The sequence below is a fragment of the Aythya ferina genome, assembly GCF_964211825.1.
Source record: "Aythya ferina genome assembly, chromosome: 2".
Taxonomy (NCBI): Eukaryota; Metazoa; Chordata; class Aves; order Anseriformes; family Anatidae; genus Aythya; species Aythya ferina.
Genome location: NC_140297.1, coordinates 133,391,105 through 133,416,858, shown reverse-complemented (window position 1 = coordinate 133,416,858; position 25,754 = coordinate 133,391,105). Strand labels below are relative to the sequence as shown.

At 37.2% G+C, this 25,754-nt stretch overlaps 1 protein-coding gene and 1 long non-coding RNA gene across 2 annotated transcripts; one reads left to right on the top strand and one right to left on the bottom strand.

Annotated features, from left to right (window-relative positions):
• The first annotated feature begins 2,636 nt into the window (after positions 1–2,636).
• Positions 2,637–7,440, top strand: LOC311431149. Its single transcript, XR_014689275.1, has 6 exons — positions 2,637–2,922; positions 3,420–3,504; positions 3,769–3,881; positions 4,540–4,788; positions 5,917–5,975; positions 6,556–7,440. It is a non-coding gene; the product is annotated as an uncharacterized lncRNA (long non-coding RNA).
• ATP6V0D2 (ATPase H+ transporting V0 subunit d2) lies at positions 4,196–25,403 on the bottom strand. Its single transcript, XM_084508417.1, has 8 exons — positions 25,057–25,403; positions 15,590–15,761; positions 13,590–13,768; positions 11,691–11,770; positions 9,770–9,847; positions 6,572–6,748; positions 5,136–5,213; positions 4,196–4,595 (listed from the first exon to the last, which is right to left on the bottom strand). The coding sequence occupies exons 1-8, from the start codon at positions 25,184–25,186 to the stop codon at positions 4,434–4,436; spliced, it is 1,056 nt and encodes a 351-aa protein (XP_084364543.1). The 5' UTR covers positions 25,187–25,403; the 3' UTR covers positions 4,196–4,433.
• Positions 25,404–25,754: the final 351 nt, after the last annotated feature.

Sequence of the window (25,754 nt, the reverse complement as noted above, 5' to 3'; positions counted from 1 at the left end):
AGTGGACTATGACCTATGGTAGCTTTTATTGTACTTTTATATATTTTGTTAAATCGTTTGTTAATTTTTTGAGCAAGATGATTTTATAACATGCTGAGTAATTTGGAGTTTGTGGTTTTCATACATTTACAAAAGTCATAATATTTGCTATAAATAAGCTTCTGTTTTATTTTGTCTCTATTGGTTTCTACACATTTGTAACAGTGTCAGTACTCCCTCTTTGTGTGGCAGATGATAGATAAAAACACTTCAGTTTTGTAACAGTTATGATGGCTCAGTCTTATCTTTTGCTACAAGATATATATATTAAATTAGCTATTTCTGTCAAAACTCCTTTGTAATCTACGGGGGGGGGGGGGGGAGGGGAGGGGGAGGAGGGAGGAAGAGAAGCTTATATAAAGATTAATTTCTGCTTTTGAGTTTTTAAAATTTTTTTTACCAAGGACAGAGATTATGTGCCCTCCTCATCTTTGCTTCTTTGTTTGTCCAGAGAAGAAGCAGCACTGGTCCCCAAGCCGTGCATACTCAATCTTATTGTTTTGTGGTTTGTTTTTTTGTTTGTTTGTTTGTTTGTCTGTCTTGTTTGTTTGCTTTTTTTTTTTTTTTTTTTTTTTTTTTTTGTGGTTGGATTTTGGTAACTACAGTCAGAGGTTGTAAACAACACTCATGTAGGGCTCAGCCAAACTTCACTAAAGTGTTGCTGTAGTTATAAACAATTCTGATGAGTTTAGGTCTGGCGTGTAATTATTTGAGTGCTGTCACTTGCCTTTTGTGCTGAACAATATAAAGAGAATGCAGTACTTGTCCCAAATCCCCTCCTCCACACTGATTTAAATCAGTGTAGCTGAAAATGCAAATACTTTGCTTTATTTGACTTTAATGGATTTTACTAAAAATCTTTTAAACATTCTAATTCTCAAATGTTTCTCTCACTGTGTGTCATTAATATGAAATCCTTATGTGGGTTCTTTGTGAGGTTTGTCTTGCTATTTCTTGAATTCCATGACTTGCTTTTCTCATTTGTCATTCAGGAGATATCCCAATATATTGAATAATTTATTTTGTGTTTGAGAACAGTTCCTGTATCTTATACACTATTTTGACTGTCTTATAGACATCATTGTCATTTATTTTTGTGATTTATATTACACCATTTTCCCACTCTCTTTAATAAAGTACTCCACTTGTCCAGCATATCATGGGACTTTGTCTCATTTTTTTAAACCATTAATCTTTATGCTAACAACTTCATAATTCTGATGCAAATAGAATGATGGCCAACCATCCCTCCATCCACATACTTTGGATCTGCTGTTTTGATCTTAAGTAGAATTGTTGAAAAGTTAAATATACTGTGTTACTTAGGCATAATTATTAAAAACAGGAAGCATCATATTGTCATATATGAAAAAATGAAGTTGCACAATATTAGCTTTAATAAATATTCATAATAGGCCAAGTATGGTACTGGATTCTTTTTATTTTTACCTTAAAGTTACGTTGGAACTGATAGAATCAGAATAAGAGTCTCTATGACTGTCGACTGATAGTAGGTTCAGATTTAGTCTTAAGATCATGTTCTGCTCTTGTTCATTCTATAAGTGAACAATATTCTTTTTCTAGCATGGATGCAAATTATCATTTGTTCTGGAAGGAGGGATTGTTCGTGGGCAGTGCTTGAAACACTGCAGCCCTGTCCATCCACAGTTCAGTGATGCTGAGCTGTTTGTGGGCAATTCAAGCCTGGGCTACAGCAAATGAAGAGAATGAAAGATTCACAGTTATCAGAGCTCAGAAGTTCGAGCCTGGTCCTGTTCTTCATCTCACATTGAAGACATAGGCAAAGGGGCATAGTCATGATAATCATACTGAACAAACTTGCCTATGTAAGTTTAGTCATTTAAGCATGGGAACACAAGTTCCTGTTGAGAAATGCAAAGAAGAACAAGAAAAGTAGCTCATTGTCTCATATTCCCCTATTCCACAAAGTGACAGATCATTACTAAGTTAATTATGCTTGTAGTAGTGATTTTGTGATCAGGACTTCTGCTATAGATATTGTTAGAGATTACATATTATAATATTTTTCTTTGTGCATAGATGTATATAGACTAGCGTGGAGGCTAATTTGTTAACAAGAAAGTAATTTAAATTATACTATTTGTTAAAAAAGCTAGGTGTTTGAGGAATTGTAGCTCTGAAGTCCCAATTTCCTTCTTAGTCTGTCCACTCTGTTGCTTATTCTTAAACGAAATACAGACGATGCCTGTTACTTCCTGTGCTTACTTAGCAAATATCTAGAAAGTTGGTTTTAAAAAATAAAAATAAAAAATCAACACTCATGCTGTTTTTTCCATAGTTTAAAGACCAGTTCTGCTGACAACATAATTGTGTAAGCTGCAACTCCTACTCATTTCTCTCTGAGCTAACAGTGTCCACGGACTGTAGCAACAGCAGCTGCATATCTTCCCTGGCACAGAATGATTTAGGGTGGAGAGCAGATTCTTTCCCCTTCAAATCACTTCAGAAAATTCTTGGCAGAAAGCCAGCTGATTTGTTTTGTTCAAGTAGGGAGGTTTGATCTATCAGTACAGAAAAAGTATTCTTATAAATACTGCACTGAAAGGCAAGAATTCAGTTTCTGCATCCTAGATCAGTTGATTTTGTTCTTCTGCTCATAACATTTTAATTTTTTTTCTTATGCAATTACTAAACTATGTGGAAAATGCAAATTTGAGACAATGCAGCCCTCTTGCTTTTTTTTTGCTTTTTTTTTTCTGCAGTTTATGATATAGTTTGCAATATAGGTGTGAACTGGAAAATGTTGGTCAAAGATTAGCATGGGAAATACAAATTAAGAAATACACATTCCAGATGAACATTCCAAAATGAAATTGCAGTTGCAATGCAGACATCTTACAGGTCAGGGTGTTTTGTTTTGTTTTGTTTTGCTTCTGGATTACTAGGTTTAAAGAATAAATAAGCCTAAACATAGAAATAAGATTTTATTATTTTCTTTTACAATTATTCCGTTTTAGGCAATCCTCCTACATGCCTACTAAATTATTTCTAAATGAAAGTATTTTTAAAGTAATTATTTAAAGTTCTCAGTGATTCATGATAAAGCAAAATATTGAAAATCTTCCAAATTCTTTATTAAATCTATATGGGATGTCCTGGGATATAACCCATTGGTTACATTTACAGTTTAAGCAGTGCGGTTTTAGCTATAAAAAAGGTGACGTTTTCTGTTTTTTATATATGTATATATGTCTGCATGTATGTGTTACGAGGAGAGATACATCTCAGTTCTTAAAAACATGATGCCTGAATGTCTTCCATAACTCTAAGGTGTTGACATCATATATATATATATATATATATATAACATATATATATATATTCTGTTTACTCAGCAGGAAATGGATTTTATTACATACTCAGCTGAAGGTGGAGATTTTCTGTGGTCCAGCCTGAAGCTAAGAAATCATGCAGAAAATCAAGGTATAACCTGTGTGAAATACAAGAGGGCAAATTTCTTGAATGGATTCTGAAGGCAGAATGTTGATGAGGTTTTCAAAATCCTTTCTTTTTCCTCAGCAGAATTAATCTTGTCCTACTACAATCTGGCTTCAACTGTCTGCTCTATTTTTAGTTACTGATCTTAGCCAGGTCCTAAATAGCTCAGAGCTGGTGTTGTTTGTGCCTGATGTAAAACTGATACAGACTTGGCTGGTATTTTCATTCATGTTTCATAATCTTTCCTAGTGCATACATGAAGACGGTATCTTTGGTGTGGCTGGAGGAGATAATTATATTGCTGTGAAGTGGATCAGACACCTGCTGGACACTTACGGTGCACCTCAAGTGACCGTAAAGAAGTAAGTGAAGACATGTTCATGACATCCCACTTACTTATTTACACTTAACTCCAGAGACATCTCACAGTTACGAAGGTTCAGGAAGCTCCCTCTTGAAATTCCTTGAGGGGACTCTCAGAGTAACCCTAAAGTTTATCCCTCTTTGTGTTGTAAGTCCTTCATAGAATCTTGTATGCCATGAAGAAGACTATAAGTGTAAGACAGAAGTAGTGGTTTTGAAAAAAATGTTAATTCAAAGTTAAGCATTAAAGAGCTTTACAAACGTCTTTGGTATAAAACTTACTTCCACAAGGAAGAATGAATATGCATATAAGGCCTTTCCAGAGACTTTTTATTGATCTTTTAAATTAAAATGGGCACAAAAGCTGTGAATGAGTCCATTGCTATTTCCTGATACATATATCTATATTACTTTTTTGTCGCACTGCACTATAGAAGGAGAATCAGTAATACAACTCAAAACATAAGAGTTAACTTTTAAAATAACATTTTTCTTCTATTATATGAAATATTACTTCTTTTCAAGCACAGTAGGGTTATAAATTCTCAGATTTAGAAAATTGGAATATAGTTGTTAATTTTAGTTCTGTGTCTCTGAGAAATACATTCAGCAATCCATACGATATTTCTGCATTCTTGTTCCTTTAATTTCACATAGGCATAAAATACTCCAAAATGAAACTGGTTATTGAATGCAAGCACATTCAGCTTTACCTGTGGAAAAGATTAAACAAGTATTATGGTAATATATTAAAGAAAGCAAGCGGGATTTTTAAACGGGAGCTTTCATCATGAAGATTTCTACGTAATTTTGCAATCATGACTGATTAGGAGACTCAAGTAGAAATATCATTGAAATGTCATCTCTGGTTATCTGTTTTGGTAACAGACTACAGCAGCATTACAGGCAAGTAAAAAGTAAAGGGCAGCGGTGAAATACCTTCTTCAGTAGACTATTCAAAGGAAATTTCACTAAGCATTTTACATGGTATGGGGTTCAGGTAGGCTATCAGGGTTGACAGTTCTATACCTATTCTTCAAAAAAAAATGCCCTGGGATTTATTTTATTTAAAAAAGATTAATCCTATTTCATTTCATTGAAAAGTTGGCAGTCATAGCAATTCTGTGTTTTTGAATATAAAACTGAATGATGCAATATAGTAGAAGCAAAAGCATAGTATCTCATTGTTTTAAATGTTATTTGGGGGGGGGTGTTAACTTTCATTTTTATATTTTATGGTTAGAACCTCTTACCTCATGTTCAAAAAATGCATCTTCCAGTGTCTTTTCTCCAGCGTCACTCCCTACACCCTCAAACACAGCCTTGTATTCCTGAAAGCATAGACAATCACACAACAGAAGTAAGGAACTTTTGCATTTTGTGCATCACAACTACCTTGCTTTATTAATTAATCTACATTAAGTAATCTTTCTGTGTGGAACTCATGTATAGATTACAATTTTCTATAAATCAAAAGTTGAAAGCATATAGTCACCAAAAATAAATAGAAGGAAAAAAAAAAAGGTGTTTGTTCTTGTGGTTTTTATTGTCATTTCTTACAGCTTAAAGTAATTTTCTGAAGGCACTGAAAGAGACTGACTGCAGAATGACACATGACCTTTCACTCCTTTGGATATAGAGTACTGAACTTCTTGTACAAATAGTATCCATCAGAGCCAGAGTTGTAAATGGAGCCAAAACCCTGAACTCTGATCCTCACATGAGTGATCATTTTATTCCAGTAGTCAGCTAGATTTGCTTTATCTGCATTAATATTGTAATCCATCAGTCTGATATGTAACTGGAATATTCTGGAGTATGCACAGACATATTTGACTTTCTTTCTTGTGTTACCTTTCTGTGTGTTTTGCTTCTCCGTGTGTTGGTTATGATTTTCCTATAAAGTAGCAGTGCAATATAGGTCTAGTACAATGGTTCCCAAATTCATCTAAATGTCCCACCATCGCATGAATATACTCGCTCTGTCCCACATTTGATATGGTAACGTACTTCTACCATTCTGCTTGTGCACAGGAACAGGTATGAAGAAATCAGTAGACTGGACATAATTTTTTTGGTGTACCTACTTTGAGGTAGGTTAAATATTAAAAGTAATCACAGTACCATAGCTAATTCACAGAGCAAATGTTCTATATCGGTTCATCTTTAATAGCAGTGCTAGCTGCATCAGTATTAATAATGTCATCTACTTCTTGGATTCAATCTGTGATTTAGGGAAAAATTTTAAGAACATTTTATTTTTACAGTACCCTAGCAATGAATGAGGTTTGCAGTCATGTGTGGCATGAATTATTTGATCCTCTTGTTTTAAAATGACATGTTTTTGTGCCAAAATCAGGCAGCAGCTGTGAACTTCAATTTGGGGAGGGTTAATGAAGTAAGAACAGTTTTGTTTATTATGATGTGATTTAGTGGTATTTAAACACTGCTGTAAGAAGAACTTTGTATTGCACTAGGATAATAAGTTACTCTGTCTTTATATCAAAGGCCTTTGATTCAATATATTTCTCTGCAGGATCTTTTGTATTTGTATCTTTGATGAATCCTTTATTCTTTCAAAAATGCTTTCAACTTATGTGAATTTTTGTTACAATTTTGTTGACATCAAGAGATGTTAAGTATTTTTATTTTCTTTTTTTTGTTTGTTTTAAGAAATTAGATTACACACCGCATAGTAATCTGCAACACACTTCACTTGCTCGTAGTCATCTGCATTGGCCAACAGGTGCAAGCCTTCTGGATACAGTTTTCCGCAGGTTGGATATAGCTTCTCTCTGTCATCTTTACTCAGCTCAGTGCCAAATGAATTAATGGTGATGATAAAAGCACGTCTGTCTGCCTCAAACTTAATGCATAAAATAAGGAATAAGCAGGCATTATTACAGATCTCAGTACAAAATAACAGTTGTTTATTTGTTTGCTTGTTTGTTTTGTTTTTGTTTCATTTTCAGTAAGCTAAGCTATGGAGGCTTAAAAAATAAAACTGTGCATTAGAAACATCTTATTTTACAAATTGGAAATTCTAGTTTGCAAATACTTGTTAAATTTTAACTAGAAGGTCAAACAGTGTTTTGCAAGCACAGCTTTTATTCTGTGAATTTTGTACTGAAAATATCAACACTGCTACTTCCTCATTTCCCTGCTCAGCTGACAAGTTGTTGACAAAACATCTCCTCACACACCCTTTTGAAGTTATGAAATAATAGTCTTAGAAATAATAATATTAATATATTGAAAGGATCAGGAATCAATAGCACTGTTCTGAGATACCTCAAAGTGCTGCTGAGAGTAAAAGTTGAATGAAAAAAATTGAAAAATACAGTTTCTGAATGCACATATTTAAAACAATGATTTAATTCTGTGGAGGAGGTTGTTTACCTGCCAAGTTAAAGTTTTCAAATGTTTCAAATAACAGTTATTTTTTAATACATAGAATCAAGGGCTATATTTCTTCTCCCAGTTTTAAAAGGCTATAGCATCTACATTTTCCCTGCAAAATTAATTAAAAACATGGCAAATAAAAATAATCTTACCCAATTCTGTCCGATTTAAATCTGTTCTTTTTTCTTGAGATCTAAACTGACTATGACTTTCTTTCTTCCCTTTATTATTATTTACCTTCATTTTTTAAGAACACGGAAGTGTCCACTCAGAAGTGTCTAAAAATTTCTGAGTGAAAATATAGCATGTGCAGATTTTAGGCAGTTTGCAACTTTTCCTGTGCTGCGAACTTTTGAACTGTTTTGAGCACAAAGGTACCCTTTTCTGTTGAAAAAGACTGACAAATGCCATTGCGACACTGTTCTACAAATTTAGCAGTGAAGCACATAAGTCCTACTCCTAGGTACTGGAACACTTTGTAACAGGTACCCAGCTGCCCTTTGGCACTGACTTCAGAGTAAGGAAAATGAATAAACAATACAGAAATAATGAGAAGAAAATAAGTGTGCTTGAAAAGATTTCTAGCTAATGAGTAACAGGGCCAAATTTCACTTGCCTTATTAATACGAACAGGCGTATCAGCCCTAGTGAAACTGTTTTGGAAGGATGAATGCTTTGCTTTTTTAACCTATTAAAGCCATGTAGAATTTAGCTGGTAGTTTTGTAATATTTTGTTGGAAAAACATGCTCAGAGGCAATTGCAACTAATGCTACCAGGTATGGGGCCTAATCCTGGGGTGGTTCCCAGCTTGAGAAAGATTGCAGAATCGGTCCTATCCAGCCAGACCTCTCAACTCATCAAATTATTGGCACACAAGATTCTCCACTGAGGGTAATGTCAGGAGGCAGTTAGTTATTCAGTGACTTGGGCCACTTCATTGCTGCAGGTGAGGGTGGAGTCACAGGATGACCATTTGCTAATTGTTTTGGTTTCCTTAGGGAAAACTGAAGCTCTGTGTCTGCTACCTGAATATTAGCAAGGCAATAACATGCCCAGCACTAGCTGCTGTGCAATTTCTTGTCAGATTCAGGGTTAAACATGCAACATTTGTTGTCCAAAGAGAGATCACCAGTACTTTTAATGTGGTAGGTTGGCAATGTGATGGTCAAGGATTTGGGGATTTTAAAATAGAAAACTCATTTTGGCAGAATAAATAAAAGGTATTCTTTTGAATAACTAATTTTTGGCTTTTTTGTAAACTCAACAATCTACCTTCACATTATTAAAGTAGAAAAGGAAATTTAGAGAAAAGTTTGCTGACATTAGACAGGGATTTTAAAAGAACTTATAATGGACCAAACTGTTAGCACTAGTATAAACAGAGTTTTACAATATGCTTAATCCAATGCTAGTTAGTAATCTCTCAGCATGAATGTCAAACTAAAAATGAACTTTCTGCAAAATCTGAATCACTGAGAAATGTCTTTACCTCTGCCAACCAATCTCTTGATTTTTGTTTTTCAGAAAGGAATAAACAAAATATTTAATTTCTGGACAATTCAACTTGATTAAGGATATTTTCTTTAGAAAGTAACCATAACATTATGAACTGGTAAAATAAAACATTAAATAGCATTGTCCTATTAGTATGTTATTTCATAAAATATAATTTAGGCTCATTCGTATCTCTCTCCTGTAATGTAGACTTTTAGCATGAGGTCATAAAAGCTCAGTGAATTTTGTTCAGTCAGTTTGCAGAGTACAAGTTTTGCTTACCCAGAAAAAAAAAAAAAAAGAAATAAAAAAAAAAAAGAAAGAAAGAAAAAAAAAAAGGATCATTAGGATCATTTCCTCCCGGAAGGAAATGATCTAGGAAAAAAAAAAAAAGAGCTGAATACTGAGAACTCAATTTTATGAGTGTGGTAGGAATGTTGTATACCATGGAAAAAATAAGTTCTTAACTTTTCTGAGTTGAGACAAAAATCCTGAAAAGTTGGACTTTTCTGAATGCCACTCAATTATAACTTCAACCATTAATTTTAATAGAAGAGTAAATAAACATGATGGTGCCATGAAGTTTAAAAAATAATGATTCATTCATATACAGTAATGCCAGAATGTAGCTATACCAAATTTAATTTTGCTCTAGGAGATGTAAGAGCTCCCTTTATTCTCTCTATACAATACAGAAATATGTTAAGGGGCAACAGTGTAAGATCAGTGAACCTTTTTTTTTTTTTTTTTTGTTCTGTTATAGAAAAATATTAACTGAGGCTAACTCCTCCCTGGACTACCTGTTTCTCAAGTCAGGAGGTAAAACTCATTCTAGAATACAGAATTCAGTACCTCTCAGCAATAGAGTTATTATTCAAACATCTGACAAATAACTGCAAGCGGAGAGAGAAGAAACAGGAAAAGCAAAGTCACTTAATTATAAAAGCATTTTGGAGTACTTTCATGTACAATGAGTGAATTTTTTCTTACCTCAAGAATGGGTCTCATTATTTCTGCTGTAGTACCTCCTTGTTTTTCACAAAACTTATAGAACGCCTCAAGATAAGACTACAAAAGAGAAGAAGAGAAATATTTTAAATGCTACTTAAAAAGTTGACCACATAGTCGTGAATCTCGTTTTTAAATACTTCCATTGACTTTGATAATTCTACCTACGAATTTAAATTCATTTATGTGCTTAATTACTTTGCTGGATTGAATAGTAAAATGCAAATACCATGTTCTTACAATATATATTTAAATGTTTTTAAAAGATGTTACAGAACAAATATTATGCTTTCTTTGTTCTCTTTTGCATTCATAAAGAATGAACTTCTTTAGCTCCATTGAGCTTCCACTGCATAATAAGCAGATGGCTGAAGGCAACTCTGCGTGTGGAGTTGGAGTGTGGAAGAGGGGATTTGGGTATATGCCACGGCTGTTTGGCCAGCACTATGAGGATACACAAACTAATCCCTACTGCTCTACCCTTCAAAACCCTGGATTAGGACAGAACAGTGGACTAAGTTTCTCTAATAATGGTCTGCAGAACCCTTTGGTCTATTGAAGACTCCCTCCTTTGCACCCATTTCAATACACCTGAGCAGGAAGGACCCCACGTATCTCAGAAATGTTGTTCCCCCTGCCTCCCCCTCCTTCAAAATACTGTCTTAAGGAACATTTATGTTATCTGAATGCATTTGCCACAACTCCACCAATCTTGTTGAAGGAAGATGTCAGTAGCTATGCAATTAAGTGAATTTTAAGTAGAGATGTCTCGAGGGGGATTTGCTGCATGGGATTTTTAGTTAGATTCTGTATAGTTCTGATAATACAGCTGAAACATAATTGATCACATTGACAGCTGAAGCAGAGGAGAAAGGATATGTTAATAATTTAGAAGTGTTTGCAGAATGATCCTCCTGACACTTAGCAGTGTGAGAAGAAAAAATATAAATATTAGTTTTAATAATTGTAAGTTTGTTGTAATACAAATTTACAAATACAAATACAGGACATAAGAATCAAATCTGTATGTTATCAAATAGAAAGTGTCTAGTTTATTAGTAACTGATATTGTTAAGAATAATAAGAATTAGCAGAGTATTTAAGAATTAAATATCATATTGGGAATTAAAAAATATCATTTCTAATGGAAGATTTTTTTTTCTTTTCCCTTAATGCAATCGGATCACTTTAAGAATACTTCCTGCAGTCTGGGGCATCCACTGTGAAAGATGACGAAGAATCTGCAGAGAATATGCTGGGAGAAACCATTAACAGGATGAAATATCTATAGCCTTTAAAGACACCACCATAAAAGTATTGACCTGTGTGCTAATATTTGTAAAGTATATTGAAAACACAAGGCACATATTAGATGAATATCCTTACATTAGTGTATCATAGCAATGCAAAATATAATTAAAAAAAAAAAAAAAAGAATGAAAATTAAGCAAAAACATTAATTTAAAAAATGCCATCTAGACTCAAAGAAATTAGACCTTTTTCAAATTACATTTACCTTTTATGAATAAAAATAAATGTTAGCCAAAAGCCTGCCTAGGATTATTTAGGAGATAACAGTTCTGTGGCACTTGGTGGATAAAAGAGTTATTCACAAACAAATGGATCTGGATATTAGCCTGACATCTAAAGCTTTTTTATTAATGAGATATTAAATTAGATTTTGGATGCAGACCTAAAATTTGAAATCTCTTCAGACACTGGAGTAGAAATCAGAGGAGCTGGATTTGATTCCTGGACTTATCATCCAGGTGACCTTAGACAGCTTGCTTTGTCTCTCCATGCTTCTGTTTCCCTATCCATAAAAAAGGGTTAATGATGCTGACCTCCTTTTCTAAAATGCTTTTAAAACCCCAAGTATTATTGTTATGTTGCAAGAACTTGCCTTGTACAGTTTGTTGCGCATTATTTCAATGTTCATTTCATCCAGGTCATTTTCAGACAAGCAGTCTTGAAAGAAAGCAGCTGAAAGAAGAATTTATTATATTGCAGTATGAATGTACATGTTGGTAATATGCATCTCTTGTCTATTGCCATTCATACCAGTGCATGAGCAAGAATATGATGTTTCTGTTGTACGAGACGCAGTGATACACAGAGAAGAAGAGAAATCCTCTTGATTTTCTGCTTATCCTTGTACTCCCTCCTTTTTAATAAGAATCTGTTGTGAAGAGAATCAATCAGTGCAGCAGAGTCCACATCTCCAAAGATCATCAAATGGGAAATGCTAATGAAAGCCCTAATCTTCTCTGAAGTAGATGGTTTGGTCATTAGGCAGATTTCCCAGTGAGGAACATTAAATATAATTTTTGTCCTAAATCACACAGGTGTTCTTCCATTGTTAAGGAGAATCCTCTTTCCTAGTTTACCTCTTCCTTTTTGGATATGTTTGTCAGTGGGAGAAAGCTAACAGGATGCAACTAGAAAGGGGCACAAGCTTTGATCCTGACCATCTGTACTTCCAGGTCCTCTGCAGAACTGGCTAAAAAGCAAACTTTTGAAAAGGCAGGTGGGGGATGAAGTTCATTTATGTGGCTGGGCCACTTTAAAATAATATATAAAATAATTTGCAAAAGTATGCCAATCCGTCACTGTTAATGAACTTTGTCAGTGGGGCAGGCCAGTGCTGCATTAGAGAGAATATTGTCTGAGACAGTGGCAACATGAGATAGTATTTCGGGAGAGTGTGCAGGCCTGGCTTACTCTCCCAGCATCCAGTTGGGAGATGAAAGACACAAAGGGGCATAGCCCTGATAGTTTCCTTGAGTATCTGATTGCCTGTGAATTTTTGTTGTTTTCTTAAAAATCTGGTAATACTTAGTATTAAACATAATAAATAACTATAATAACAATCTTTGATAATAATAATAATTGATAATGTTCAGTAATTAAACATATATATATGTATTAATTGGCAATAAATTAATTTTCAACAAGTTGAGTCTGTTTTATCTGCAACACCAACTGGTAAGTGATCTCTGTCTCTATTTCAGCCCACAAGTTCCCTTTTTTGTCCATTTTTTCCCCCTCCCAATGGAGGCAGAGAGAGAGCAAGCAGCTGAGTGGGAGTCAGGCTTCTGCCTGGAGCCAAACCACGAACCTGCCATACCTTCAGTGCTTCCATAGGTGGTCAAATCTATTCAGATACATCTTATTCTCTGTACCCTTCCCAACAAAGCCCCACAACTTGGTATTTTTTTGTTTGTGTTGGCTACTGCAGCACATTGAGGAGAATTTCATCTCACTTTCAGAATGTGAAGTTCCCAGCCCCGGCTCTATTTTGCCTTTAGAATTAGTCCTTCAGGATGGGATTATCTGTGTGCTTGAATAATGCCCAAATCCTCAGGAGAGAGATTCTAGGTTATACCACAACATCTAATATTTATTAGTAACTGTCTGTTTCTTGATCCTTAGTGAGGGATAGGCAAGATTTTATCTTGATTTTTTTAATTATAGATGCAGGTGTTGAAATAAAAATCTAGATGCTCTAAATCAATGGCTACTTTGAGTATAAAAGATATCCATTACTCTTCTAGAGTAGTGTGTTTTCTTTGTGTCTGCTATCAGGGCTGATATAGACGCTGTTAATAAATGTTACCAGAAAAAGTGCTGAACACCACTTCAGAAGTGCTTGATCCAGTTACATCAGCCAATTATTTACACATTTTTTGTTACAAAAGCACAGCATATCCAGTGGAAAACATGCTACTTGATCTCAGATGTTCTCAAGTATACAAAATTAGTAGTTTCAAGAAGCAAATAAGAAGTAATTTGGTATTCCTACCTAATGGTGTGTCAACCAAAATTGCATTGAAGAGCTCTGTGGGGTTTGAGGCAATGCTGACTGCTTCCATTTGCTCAAAACTCCCCAGTGGATGGCACTTGGGAACCAGTTCAGCTATGGGTCGCTGATGTAATGTGCCAGTTATTAAAAGAATTACATTGTCAATCATGTAGCTGTATCTGTATTTGAAATAAAAATAAAATAAATTAACATTGGTTTTATGATGAATTTTGGTTTGAAAAAAATACAAAAGCAAGATTTTTGAAAATTAGTAAAAGCACTGAAGTCAGAAATGACCACAGTATTTGCAGGTATTTATATTCACTCTTTATCAATGTCTCATTTATCAAAAACAAACAGAAGTTTTAAAATTGCAAGTAGGCAACACAGTTTTTGTTTTAAATCACATGATGAATGGTTTGCAAAAGAGACACTTTTAAAGAAGGGAAAACTGAAACATGATAAGCTTAGCAGCTGTGAAATGTAGGTTTGACAATGCATGCTACGGAAAAGTAAATCACCTGAGCTAATAGCTTCTCTAGTTTGGGATTTTGCTATATCACATCCAGATGGGGAGAAATGCACAGGAATCTAGGCACTAAAACTGCAGATGGACCAGTCTTAGGCTTTCTTCTCACTCAGCTTTAAACATCATCTGAGGAGGAAACTATGAACAAAGTCTCACAGATTTCTTATTTATTGCTAAAAGTTTTCAGTAGAAGTTTCTACTAGTAGCTTCTTACTAGTTTTGCTGTTGGAGACTGGTAAGAGTTTCATCAGTGACTCAGAAATGGAGATGTGAAAGCTATTCCCTTGGGATGCTTATAACAAGGATGCTAGTCTTCAGCTTGTGCTGTAGGTTCAAAACACAGCTAGCAACATACAGAGAATAATACGATCTCACACACAATCTGTGATGGAGTTTAAGGATCTGGTGATACATAGTTCAGTGATGCAATAGTTTTGTTAAATATCTTAAACTAATGTCTCTGTTATCACAAAACAACAGCATTTAGAATGTATGCACACGTGTACATATGCATGTCATTAAGTATAAGAAAAGAGCTGCCATAATTTTCATATTTTCACTTTCATTTCTCTGAAGCAAAACCCAAACATTGTATACCAATAGGTTATAGCAGTCTGTCCCAGGGCAGTCTCTAAGATCCTGTTGACATAACAACCTAAAACTGATTAGTCACACTTGAACAACAACAACAAAAAAGATACTGTTATGATAAAAATATTCCTTGAAAGTAAGATGAACAGTCTTGTGAGAATACATTAAAAAGACCAAGGGGAATAAACAGTTAAGTAAAATATTCTAGTGACATTTCTCTAATCCGTGTTGTTATACTGTTATAAAGCAGAACCCCATTCTTTCCTTAACATTAAGTCATTTATTTACAAGTTTTGTCTGTTTATAACTGCATAGAGATCAGAACTTTCTCTTAATCTGACATCAAACAGCACTTGTGCTTTTAAACAAAGCCACTTGGATCTAAGTATCTTGCTATATACAATATAAGGTTGTTCTGGTTTTAATGTTCAAATGGTATAAAAAGTATGGTGGGTATATGACGTGTAGTCTTTAAACAAAATCTAGAATTTGCCACATGCCTAGGAATTAAATCACTGGATATCATGGAATTGTACATCTTTCATGAGTCACCCCCACAAACTTATTTTTGCAAGTTCTCTGATTTAAATGACATTTGAAAATAATAATAGTTTTTTTTCAGTCTCTCCCACTACTCTAGGCCACGTGTGCAGTAAAAATCTTCTTTTCTTGTGTTCTTTAAAATAAGTGGTTGTGAAGACAACAATTATTTCAGAATAGATATTAGCAAATAAAGTATGTAAATATTACAGTATCAAAGTAATTTCACTGTTTTTGAAATTTAATGTAAATTCCACTAAGATGTATTTACATTGTTTTAACCTGAAGCTGTGCTTTTGCTTTGAGTACATAATTTAAGCAATGTGGTAATATTACTTACGTGATAAAATTCAGAAAAGTTGCAAGTGGTTCAAAAGCATGGTTTCTAAAGTAATGAAATTCTGTGAGTAGCTTTGTTTTCAGTTTATCATCAATGGTGGAAATAGTGAGAGGGCCAGGTTCATTAGCCAAGAAGTTGCCATAGTCTGTAGTCTGTAGATGTAACTTTAGATCTGAAATTAGATTCAAGGAAGATCATGAAAATAAACTGCCATTATATTGTCTACAAATCAAATCAAACAATATTTAAAATGTTCCTTTGTAATATTATATTTTCATATGAAGGGTCTGATCATACATAAGATTTTACCATAGATGATACAGAGTAAATGCATAATTACTGCAAATTTATACTGCCTTCTCCGAGTAAGACTCATTGCTACAAGAAACCAGAAGTAGTTTACACCTCTGCCATAAGTTTTACTCGTAAATTTAATTTACAGTCACAACAAGCACAGTGTTAATTACTGCTGTCCCTCACCCCTTCCCAGCTCAATGTTTTGATTTCACAGATTTATTCAGGGCACCAGTACTGAATCATTATAATGTGTCAGTTTTGTCTCCTGTGATACAGTAGACTGTTATGTATCAAAAAGAATCATCCTGTAACTTTGTTAAGATCTTCAATTTTCATGTGAAACGTTTAAATCTCATGTAAGACTATAATCTCATGTAATCAAGCTGCCTGAAGAAAATGAGAGAACACATCTTGCCTGGCTCAGACTCTGGTCTCCAAATGAGGTCTGCAGGAGAGTGCTTGAAAGGGCACAGTTACCCTCCCTTAGCATTTCTGTTTTGGCTTTGCCTGATTTATGGCTGCTATTAACAGATCCTAAGAAGCTGTTCCAGAAACTTGGGTTATCGTGACATTCTGCCAGTGTTCCCACCATGGTAATTGGAGAAAATGGGTTGATTAGGCAGCAAAGTTGAAAGAATCTTTTATAATATCAAAGAATTAATTTGATAAGTTTCCTCTGTTAGCTATTTTCCACCATGAAGCAAAACTGATTTGAATCAGTTCTTAGTGTTCAAAGCAGTTTAACACTTCCTTTTAGAAAAGGCCCTGCTATATTGTGTAATTATGTTCAAATGCTTTATTAAAAGTACCATAAATTATAGATTGAGATAATGTCATAAGGCTTTAGCATTTATAATTATTAGATTTCCATACAAAAACTGAAGTGATATTTAGGGAAATGAATAGCAACACTCCCACCGACTGAATTAAGGGTGTGTCTACAAGAGAATTTAATATGCCTTAGCAAGGTGTGCATTTATCAGTAGAGTAGCTACTCTTTCCTAACTCTTCACATGCATATTTTCTTAGTATGCCTACACTGAGACAATGCAAAAGAACTAGTGCATTGCAATTCTGACTCCTAAGTCTAGCACTAATACTACGAGATAGATAACCTGTAGAGTTTTTTACATGAGTTTTACTGGCACTAGCTCATTCCAGTGACTACATCAATGCACTGTTTTGGATAGGACAGTCTTGCTCAGGTAGCACTCTAGAACTGGTAGCATTTCTTTAGATTTTCCTGCATGAGACTGAAGTCATGCTGTCAGTTTAAACTAATTGATTCTTAAAATAATATAGGTCATCACAGAACTGTTAATGAAAGAGAGCACTGGAGAGTTGTTTTTTCAGTCATCAGAGTCATATACTAGGAAATAGTCACAGTTTCAGTACAGGTTTCTATCCAGGAAGAAGAAAAAGAATCCAAATATGAAAAAATGAAAATTACTTAATTCAAGAGAGAGATAAGAAAGGTGAAGGAGAGAAACAAAAATACAGAATTATGACAGAAGTTTATCTAAATATTTAAGACTGGCTTAAAAACAAAACAAAAAACAATACAAAAATATTTTCATATAAGAGCTAAATTTCCTCTGCAAACTGATAATTTTTACTTTCTCTTTACTGCAAAGAAGGTAAAAATACTCGGTGTATGGTGTGATTACAATACACTACCTCATTACATGCAGAGAGCCAAAATCTATTCTCATCTACCCTTAAATAATCGATATGAAGGACTAGAGCAAGACAATCTAAATGACAAAGTAGACAAACACCCGTCCCAGTTGGAGGGGGCACCTAAGACAATGCGACCTACACGTCGCATTGCCACATCATCCTTCAAAAAAGAAAGAAGGGCTATTGTTATGGGGGGCTCCCTCCTGAAAGGGACAGAGGGACCGATATGCCGACCGGACCCAACCCGCAGAGAAGTCTGTTGCCTCCCTGGGGCTCGGGTGAGAGACTTTGCCAAGAAAGTCAAGCGCCTGGTACGGCCCACTGACTACTACCCGCTACTGGTCTTTCAGGCTGGTAGTGATGAAGTAGCAACGAGAAGTCCGAAGGCGATCAAAAGAGACTTTAGGGATTTGGGGCGACTACTTAGAGGATCAGGGGCGCAGGTGGTGTTTGCCTCTGTCCTTCCGATAGGGGGGATCGAAGCTGAAAGACGTACTGTTCACATAAACTCGTGGCTTCGAGACTGGTGTGACCGGCAGAATTTTGGTTTCTTTGATCATGGGAAGGTCTATGCTACACCGGGCCTGATGGCACCGGATGGGATGCGCCTCTCTCGGAGAGGGGTAAGGATCTTAGGTCAGGAGTTGGCAGGGCTGATAGATAGGGCTTTAAACTAGAGTCGAAGGGGGAAGGGGCTAAAACCAGGCGCGCCGGTGAAGACCTAAGGGATGGTACGCTAGAATCAGAGGGGCTGTGTGCCAGTGGGGTCCTTTGGTCAGATCCACAAGGTGCTGAGTGTAAGGAGACGCACCTGAAGTGCTTTTACACAAACGCACGCAGTATGAGGAATAAAATAGATGAGCTAGAAGTCCTGGCCCAGTCCCGCAACTACGACATCATCGGCATAAGCGAAACCTGGTGGGATGAGTCCTGTGACTGGGGTGTTGCGATAGATGGTTACAGGCTCTTCAGGAGGGACAGGCAGGGTAGGCGAGGTGGTGGGGTGGCGATGTATGTGAAGCAGGGGCTGGACTGTGTGGAACTTCAGGTCGGCGATGGCAAAGTTGAGAGCCTCTGGGTAAGGATCAAGGGACGAACGAATAAAGGGGATGTAGTTGTGGGAGTCTATTACAGACCGCCTGGCCAGGATGATAGCACCGATAAATTATTCTTTACAGAACTAAGAGAGGCCTCGAGATTAACTCCCCTTGTCCTTATGGGGGACTTCAACTTGCCGGACGTTAACTGGGAGTGCCACACGGCTGACACGAGCAAGTCCAGGAGGTTCATGAAGCACCTAGATGATAACTTCTTGGTACAGGTGCTAACGGAGCCAACTAGGAAAGGTGCCCTCCTAGACCTGTTGCTAGAAAACAGAGAGGGTCTGGTGGGAGATGTGGTGATTGGTGGCCGCCTCGGTCATAGCGACCATGAAGTGGTTGAGTTCAAAATTTATGGTGACAGAAGGAAAAGTGCCACCAAAACCTCATCCCTAGATATGGGGAAAGCGGACTTCAGGCTGCTCAGGGAACTAGTCAGTAAGGTCCCCTGGGAAACTGCTCTTGAAGGCCTCGATGTCCACCAGTGCTGGTCACTCTTTAAGCGATGCCTCCTAGAAGCACAAGATAAGGCAATTCCAAAATATCGCAAGTCAGGCAGGCGGGGCAGGAGGCCGGCGTGGCTGAACAGGAACGTTCTAATGGAGATTAGGCGGAAACAGAGAGTGTTTCGCTACTGGAAGGAGGGCCAGGCGTCATGGAAAGAATACAGGGATGCTGTTCGTGTTTGTAGGGAGAAAGTTCGAGTGGCCAAAGCACAGCTAGAGTTGAAGCTGGCTGTGTCTGTGAGAGAAAATAAAAAGGGTTTTTTTAGATATGTAAATGGAAAAAGGAGAACTAAAGAAAACATAGGGCCGCTCCTTGATAGGGAAGGTCTCCTCACAGACGATGACGTAGGCAAAGCAGAGACGCTTAACGCCTTCTTTGCCTCTGTCTTCAATGCCGATGATGGGCTTCGGGACCCAGGGTGCCCTGAGCTGGAGGACCGGGACGGTGGGGATGACAAACTCCCAACTGACCCTGAACGTGTGCGGGATTTGCTACTCCACCTGGATCCCTACAAGTCCATGGGTCCGGATGGGATTCATCCCCGGGTGCTGAAAGAGCTGGCGGATGTCATCGCGGAACCTCTCTCAATTATTTTTCAACGATCCTGGGAATTTGGAGAGGTCCCGGTAGACTGGAAGCTGGCAAATGTTGTGCCGATTTTCAAGAAGGGTCAGAAAGAAGACCCTAGCAATTACAGGCCTGTCAGTCTCACGTCAGTGCCTGGTAAAATCATGGAGAAGTTGGTTCTCGGACTTATTGAGGCGCACCTGGGGGACAAAGCAGTCATTGGTCCCAGCCAGCATGGGTTTGTGAAGGGTAGGTCCTGCCTAACTAACCTGATTTCCTTTTATGATAAGATCACCCGTATGGTGGACCAAGGGAAACCAGCTGATGTGATTTTTTTGGACTTCAGCAAGGCTTTTGACACGGTTTCCCATAGGATCCTACTGGACAAAATGTCCACCATACAGCTAAATAAAAACATCATACGATGGGTGAGCAATTGGCTAACGGGCAGGGCCCAAAGGGTTATGGTAAATGGAGCTGCGTCAGGCTGGCGGGCGGTCACCAGTGGGGTCCCTCAAGGCTCCATTTTAGGGCCGGTACTTTTCAATATTTTTATAAATGATCTGGATGTAGGAATAGAGGGTATTTTGAGCAAGTTTGCTGATGACACCAAACTTGGAGGAGTTGTGGACTCAAATGAGGGCGTAAAGGCCTTGCAGAGGGATCTGGACAGGTTGGAGAGCTGGGCGATCACCAACCGCATGAAGTTCAATAAGAGCAAGTGCCGGGTCCTGCACCTGGGACGGGGAAACCCTGGCTGCATGTACAGACTGGGCGATGAGACGCTGGAGAGCAGCCTAGAAGAGAGGGATCTGGGGGTCGTGGTAGACAGCAAGTTGAATATGAGCCAGCAGTGTGCCCTGGCAGCCAGAAGGGCCAATCGTATCCTGGGGTGCATCAAGAACGGCATCGCTAGTAGGTCAAGGGAGGTGATTGTCCCGCTCTACTCTGCGCTGGTGCGGCCTCACCTCGAGTACTGTGTGCAGTTCTGGGCACCACAGTATAAAAAGGACATGAAACTGTTGGAAAGTGTCCAGAGGAGGGCTACGAAGATGGTGAAAGGCCTGGAGGGGAAGACGTACGAGGAACGGCTGAGGTCACTGGGCCTGTTCAGCCTGGAGAAGAGGAGGCTGAGGGGAGACCTCATCGCAGTCTACAACTTCCTTGTAAGGGGTTGTCAAGAGGCAGGAGACCTTTTCTCCATTAACACTAGTGACAGGACCCACGGGAACGGGGTTAAGCTGAGGCAGGGGAAATTTAGGCTGGACGTCAGGAGGGGGTTCTTCACAGAGAGGGTGGTTGCACACTGGAACAGGCTCCCCAGGGAAGTGGTCACTGCACCGAGCCTGTCTGAATTTAAGAAGAGATTGGACTGTGAACTTAGGCACATGGTCTGAACTTTTGGGTAGACCTGTGCGGTGTCGAGAGTTGGACTTGATGATCCTTAAGGGTCCCTTCCAACTCAGGATATTCTATGATTCTATGATTCTATGATTCTATCTAGCTTTCATCAAATCCTTTCCAAATGAACCAGATACCTAGCTTGAGTCACACTCTGTAAATGCATTCTGGACACAGGTTTCCAGGAGCTTAGTACCTAAAGCAGACAGCAAAACCCAAATATCAACCCTAAGTATTGACCATTCTGAAATATGTTTAGTATAATGTGATGAACAGAAACCAAAACCAACCTACTGTGGGTAGGATGTCTCTGACAAGACTGTGATTGTCTGCCTTGGTTCTTTTATTGTCTGAGTAGTTTTAGAATCTACACCAAATCACAAGGTATAAAAAATATTAGCCATAACACATGATATAGTCCTACCTGGCTCTCAAAATCATGGAAGAAATACTATGTCCAGGAATATTGGATGAATGACCCTGTCACTTCCATGGCCTATTTTAGAGAAATATTTCTTCTACCCAATTTAATAAATTCCAGCATGCACAATGTATGTAAAAAACAGTAGTCAACCTGATGCCAGAACAATTGAGAAAATAATAATCAACAAGCTCCAATAATATAAATCAGGATAATCACAATCAGAGTTCACACCATGGCAGGGAGAGGCTAGTTTAAGATGAGTGTGTTTAAAACATGAAGAAAGAGTACTGGAAGAGGTTGAACCAAGCATTAGTCTGGTCTCTAAGCATCAAGCACATGGAGTCTTGTCTGACTCCTCACTTTAATAGCCAGCTACCATCACTTTTCATTTAATGTTTTTTCAGCTGCTACATGCTGGTGTCCCTGCATGGGCAAGTTGTGAATTTATTTCATTGGTGGGAGCAGAGCTGGACTGCTTATCCTTCTGTGACTTTGCTTCCCTTCTAGAGAGCAGCACTCTTTCCATCAGGCAAGGAATCAAGGAAAGAACAAAGCACTGAATGTAAAACCTCACATACTCTGCTTCAGTGCCAGCGCTGTTGCTCTGGGGATCCCATTCCCCCAAGACAGATGATGCAGTAGAGCCAGACTGGTAGCATGCCATGTTGCAGAGGTTCCAGCCAGTGTTGTGGACCACAAGGTAGCTCCATGAAAATGATAATAATTCATACAAGCCCCAAAGGATGTCTAAATTCAGCTGAAGGGCACTTCTCTTTGTGTGGCCCTGAATTGAAAGGACACAATGCTAACTTAAGCCACTTAGCAACCTCCTTTTTAACTTTCCTTTTCACTTTTCTACGTACCCTGTTATTGCCAAGCAGATGTAAAGCTCTAACCCATGTTTTCTACTTGTGGTTCTTCTGTACTGGCATTATGGGTTCTCCTCCAGAGATATCAAAACCACTTTGAAATTAAAAGACCTTTTTGATTCTATTTATGGGTTACTTGGGGTGGTTTTGATTTTGTTACTGCTTGTTGGTTTTAGCATATTTATAATATTTTTAACTTACTCCACTTTTTGTGGTCTGGTACAATGCCACAGAATGCACAGTGGTGTAAATTTATTACCTTTGAATGTGAATACATGAATTGAAGGCATTATAGGACAAGCAAAGTAGTACTACAGCACAAATGCATATGCTGGATCCAACTCCATTTCCTAATTTAGAGGTAAGGGTCTGCTTTTGGTGTACTGTACGCTTGTGATTCAACTTCAGTACTACAGCATCATTTATTTGCACAGAGATTTGTATAATTAACCCCATGGACAAATCCAATATTTCTCAGTAGTATGCTTGGTAGATAAGTGATGGCAACCTGATTTAAAACAACAACAACAACAACAACAACAACAAAAACACTTTTTCTACAAGTAGAAAAATGGTACAATGGAGATGGTGATGTTCTGAAGCTGATTAGGAAAGAAAAAGGAAGTGATAGTGGGTGCTGAAGATATTCTTGTAGGCAGCTTGATGAAGACTGTTCTTTCTGTAGCTGAAATGCATTTACATTCTAAAATTGAATGAATATTAGAAAGAAGAAAGTTCAAAAGTAAAAAAAGTTGCTGTTCTTTCTACTGTAAATCTTACTTAAGAAATGATGTCACCTCTCTGTTGTGATCTTCCCATAAGGAACAGGGCACACGCTTAATAAAGGTTCATATATCTCAGTAATATTTGAAAACTACTCCCTGGTTGTAAATATCTTTCTTGTAAAAATCACTAAAAATTTAAATAATTTTTAACCATTCTCCAGACATGGTTAACCATTTTACCCATGTCTCTTGAACAGGAACAAGAATTCTTTTGGAAAGGGTGAGGAAAATATTATTTCCTTGTATGTTTTTAAAAAGTATTTAAACTTGTCTGTTTTTTATCTTATTCAGAAATAGCCAGGATTTTATTTTTTTTTCCTCATGGAACCTTTGGTGACATCATCTCCAGGGTTCCTCTGCAGAGAAAAATGAAGAACAAGATTTAATGATTCTATCATTCTGTCTTTGCTGTCCTTTATAGATGTTTGAAGCTCTATTAGCTTTTCCTAAACCATGTGTAAACTCATGGAGCAGGACTGTTCAATTTAAGCAGTTCAATTTAAGCAGTTCAATTTAAGCAACATCTGTAGAGTCCTTAATTTTCATAGATCATATACTGCTGGTTTTGTCTAGCTGACATAAAGAATAGATTTCAGTTCTCAGAGTAAGTAAGTGTTTACATGTGTTCTGTGTGTCCAAACTGACACTGTATGAAATGAAGAGCTCATGTAGGTCTCCAGTTTATCAACTAGAGTAGGCACATGCACTTGGTCAGTTCAACAGTCTCTAGTCCCATTGACTGTACTGAAAAATCTCTTTAACTATGAGAGGATTTTTTTCCAGCTGACAGCTAAATACCTACATCTGCCTATTTAAATGCAGTTCTTTTAATCTGCAAGATTAATGTGTGCAACCTTCCCAGGCTTATACTGTAACAGTTTAGACAGTCTCAAGACTCTGATGCATGTGGGAGTCATCACATTCTTCACTTCTCATTTCCTCAGCTCTATCACTGCATAGACAAAGCAGCTGAAAACAGAATGAGCTTATTAATTCTTGCTGCTCTTTTTGCACATACATCTAATATACTCTGTATTATAGATGAGATTTCAGTATACAATCATAGCTTTTATTTGGGGTCAAGGAAAGAAACTTTATGTTCCTTTAGAAAGGTGAATTTTTCTGTTGCCTTTTTGTCTTGCCAAGTGTCCAAAGGTATGTCATATGATTTTTTGTACAAGTCTGTCTTCATCAGGCTGTGACCAGTCTTGGCCACGGAAAGCTGCTTTGGAAACTACTGTGTGTTCTTTTATTACTGTGGCAAAGTCACCTTGAAAAAAAAAAAAAACCTTTTTTTTTTTTTTTTAAGCTTGAGAGTATTTCAGTTTTCTACCTTTGTGACATATGTTTCTCTTCATGGTAAGCAAAATGTCCTTGACTGCCCTAGAACTCATGAAGTAATAAAGTATTGAAATTATATCTTATATCTTTTATAGAGAAATTCAGTGCTGAATGGTAAGTTTTTAATAAGATTCTGCAAAGTATTTTGTCCAGCTGCAATGTTACAAAACTTCCATACTCTCGTAGTCCTGTACAATGGTTAATATATGTGAGATTACCAATGCCTATAGGAAGTCTGTGGATGAGATTTCCAAGATTTATCAGTAAACTAGAAAACACCATCATCCGGATTGCTTTGCAAATCACAGTCTGTACAATCCTAGGGTAATTTCAATGGAAATCTATTAGATTAAATATAAGAACAGTTCTTAAAGGAAAGCAGGGTTATATCTGGCTTTTAAGATAAGGCTGTCAATACTTTGGTCTTTTACCTTCCATTCTTCAAAGGTCCAAGCAACAGTATTTCTTCCCAAATAAAATAATCCACCAAACTTACCTTCTAGTGTCTCGCACTGTGCTAAATTGACATAGTCTGCACTTGTCAAGATCCCAGCTTTGAACCCTCGGACCAGACCCTCCAGGTAGCCATGGTCCACATTGAAGTAAAACTCTGAGTAGCCCGGCATGGAGAAAAGGAGATTTGAGCTTTCTGTTGGATTCTTGATGGTACTGAGTATTTGCCACCAATTATTTTCCTCCCCTTTGGAAGGAGTGACAAATAGTCACTGTTTTCCTGCCAGCCTATGATTGTGTTTTACCAACTAGTTTCTTCCTGTTTCTTGCTCCAAGTATATATAGTTCCAGTATAGTTGATGCTTACACAACAGCCAGCCAGCAAATCCAACTCCCTCCTGTCAGAGCCAGAAAATGAATCTATTATTGTTGAAAGAGAAGCCAAAAAGGGAGCATGAGATTTAACCTTTGATTGCAAAACTGCTCTGTACTGACTGGAAAATAAAAAGCTTATTAAAAAGCTTGATAGCATTTTCATATTTCTTAAATATGAAACAAACAGAAAGTTATCTGTGAATATATATTGAATAAATATTTCCACACTAAAATGGTTAACTGCAGTAGACCACAGAAAAAGAATCTCATAAACTATTAATGTAATTTAAATGCTTTTTAAGTGTCTGTGTGTGACTTTTTATTTCTGATTACCCCAAATTTTCTACTGCCCATCACTACTGAGAA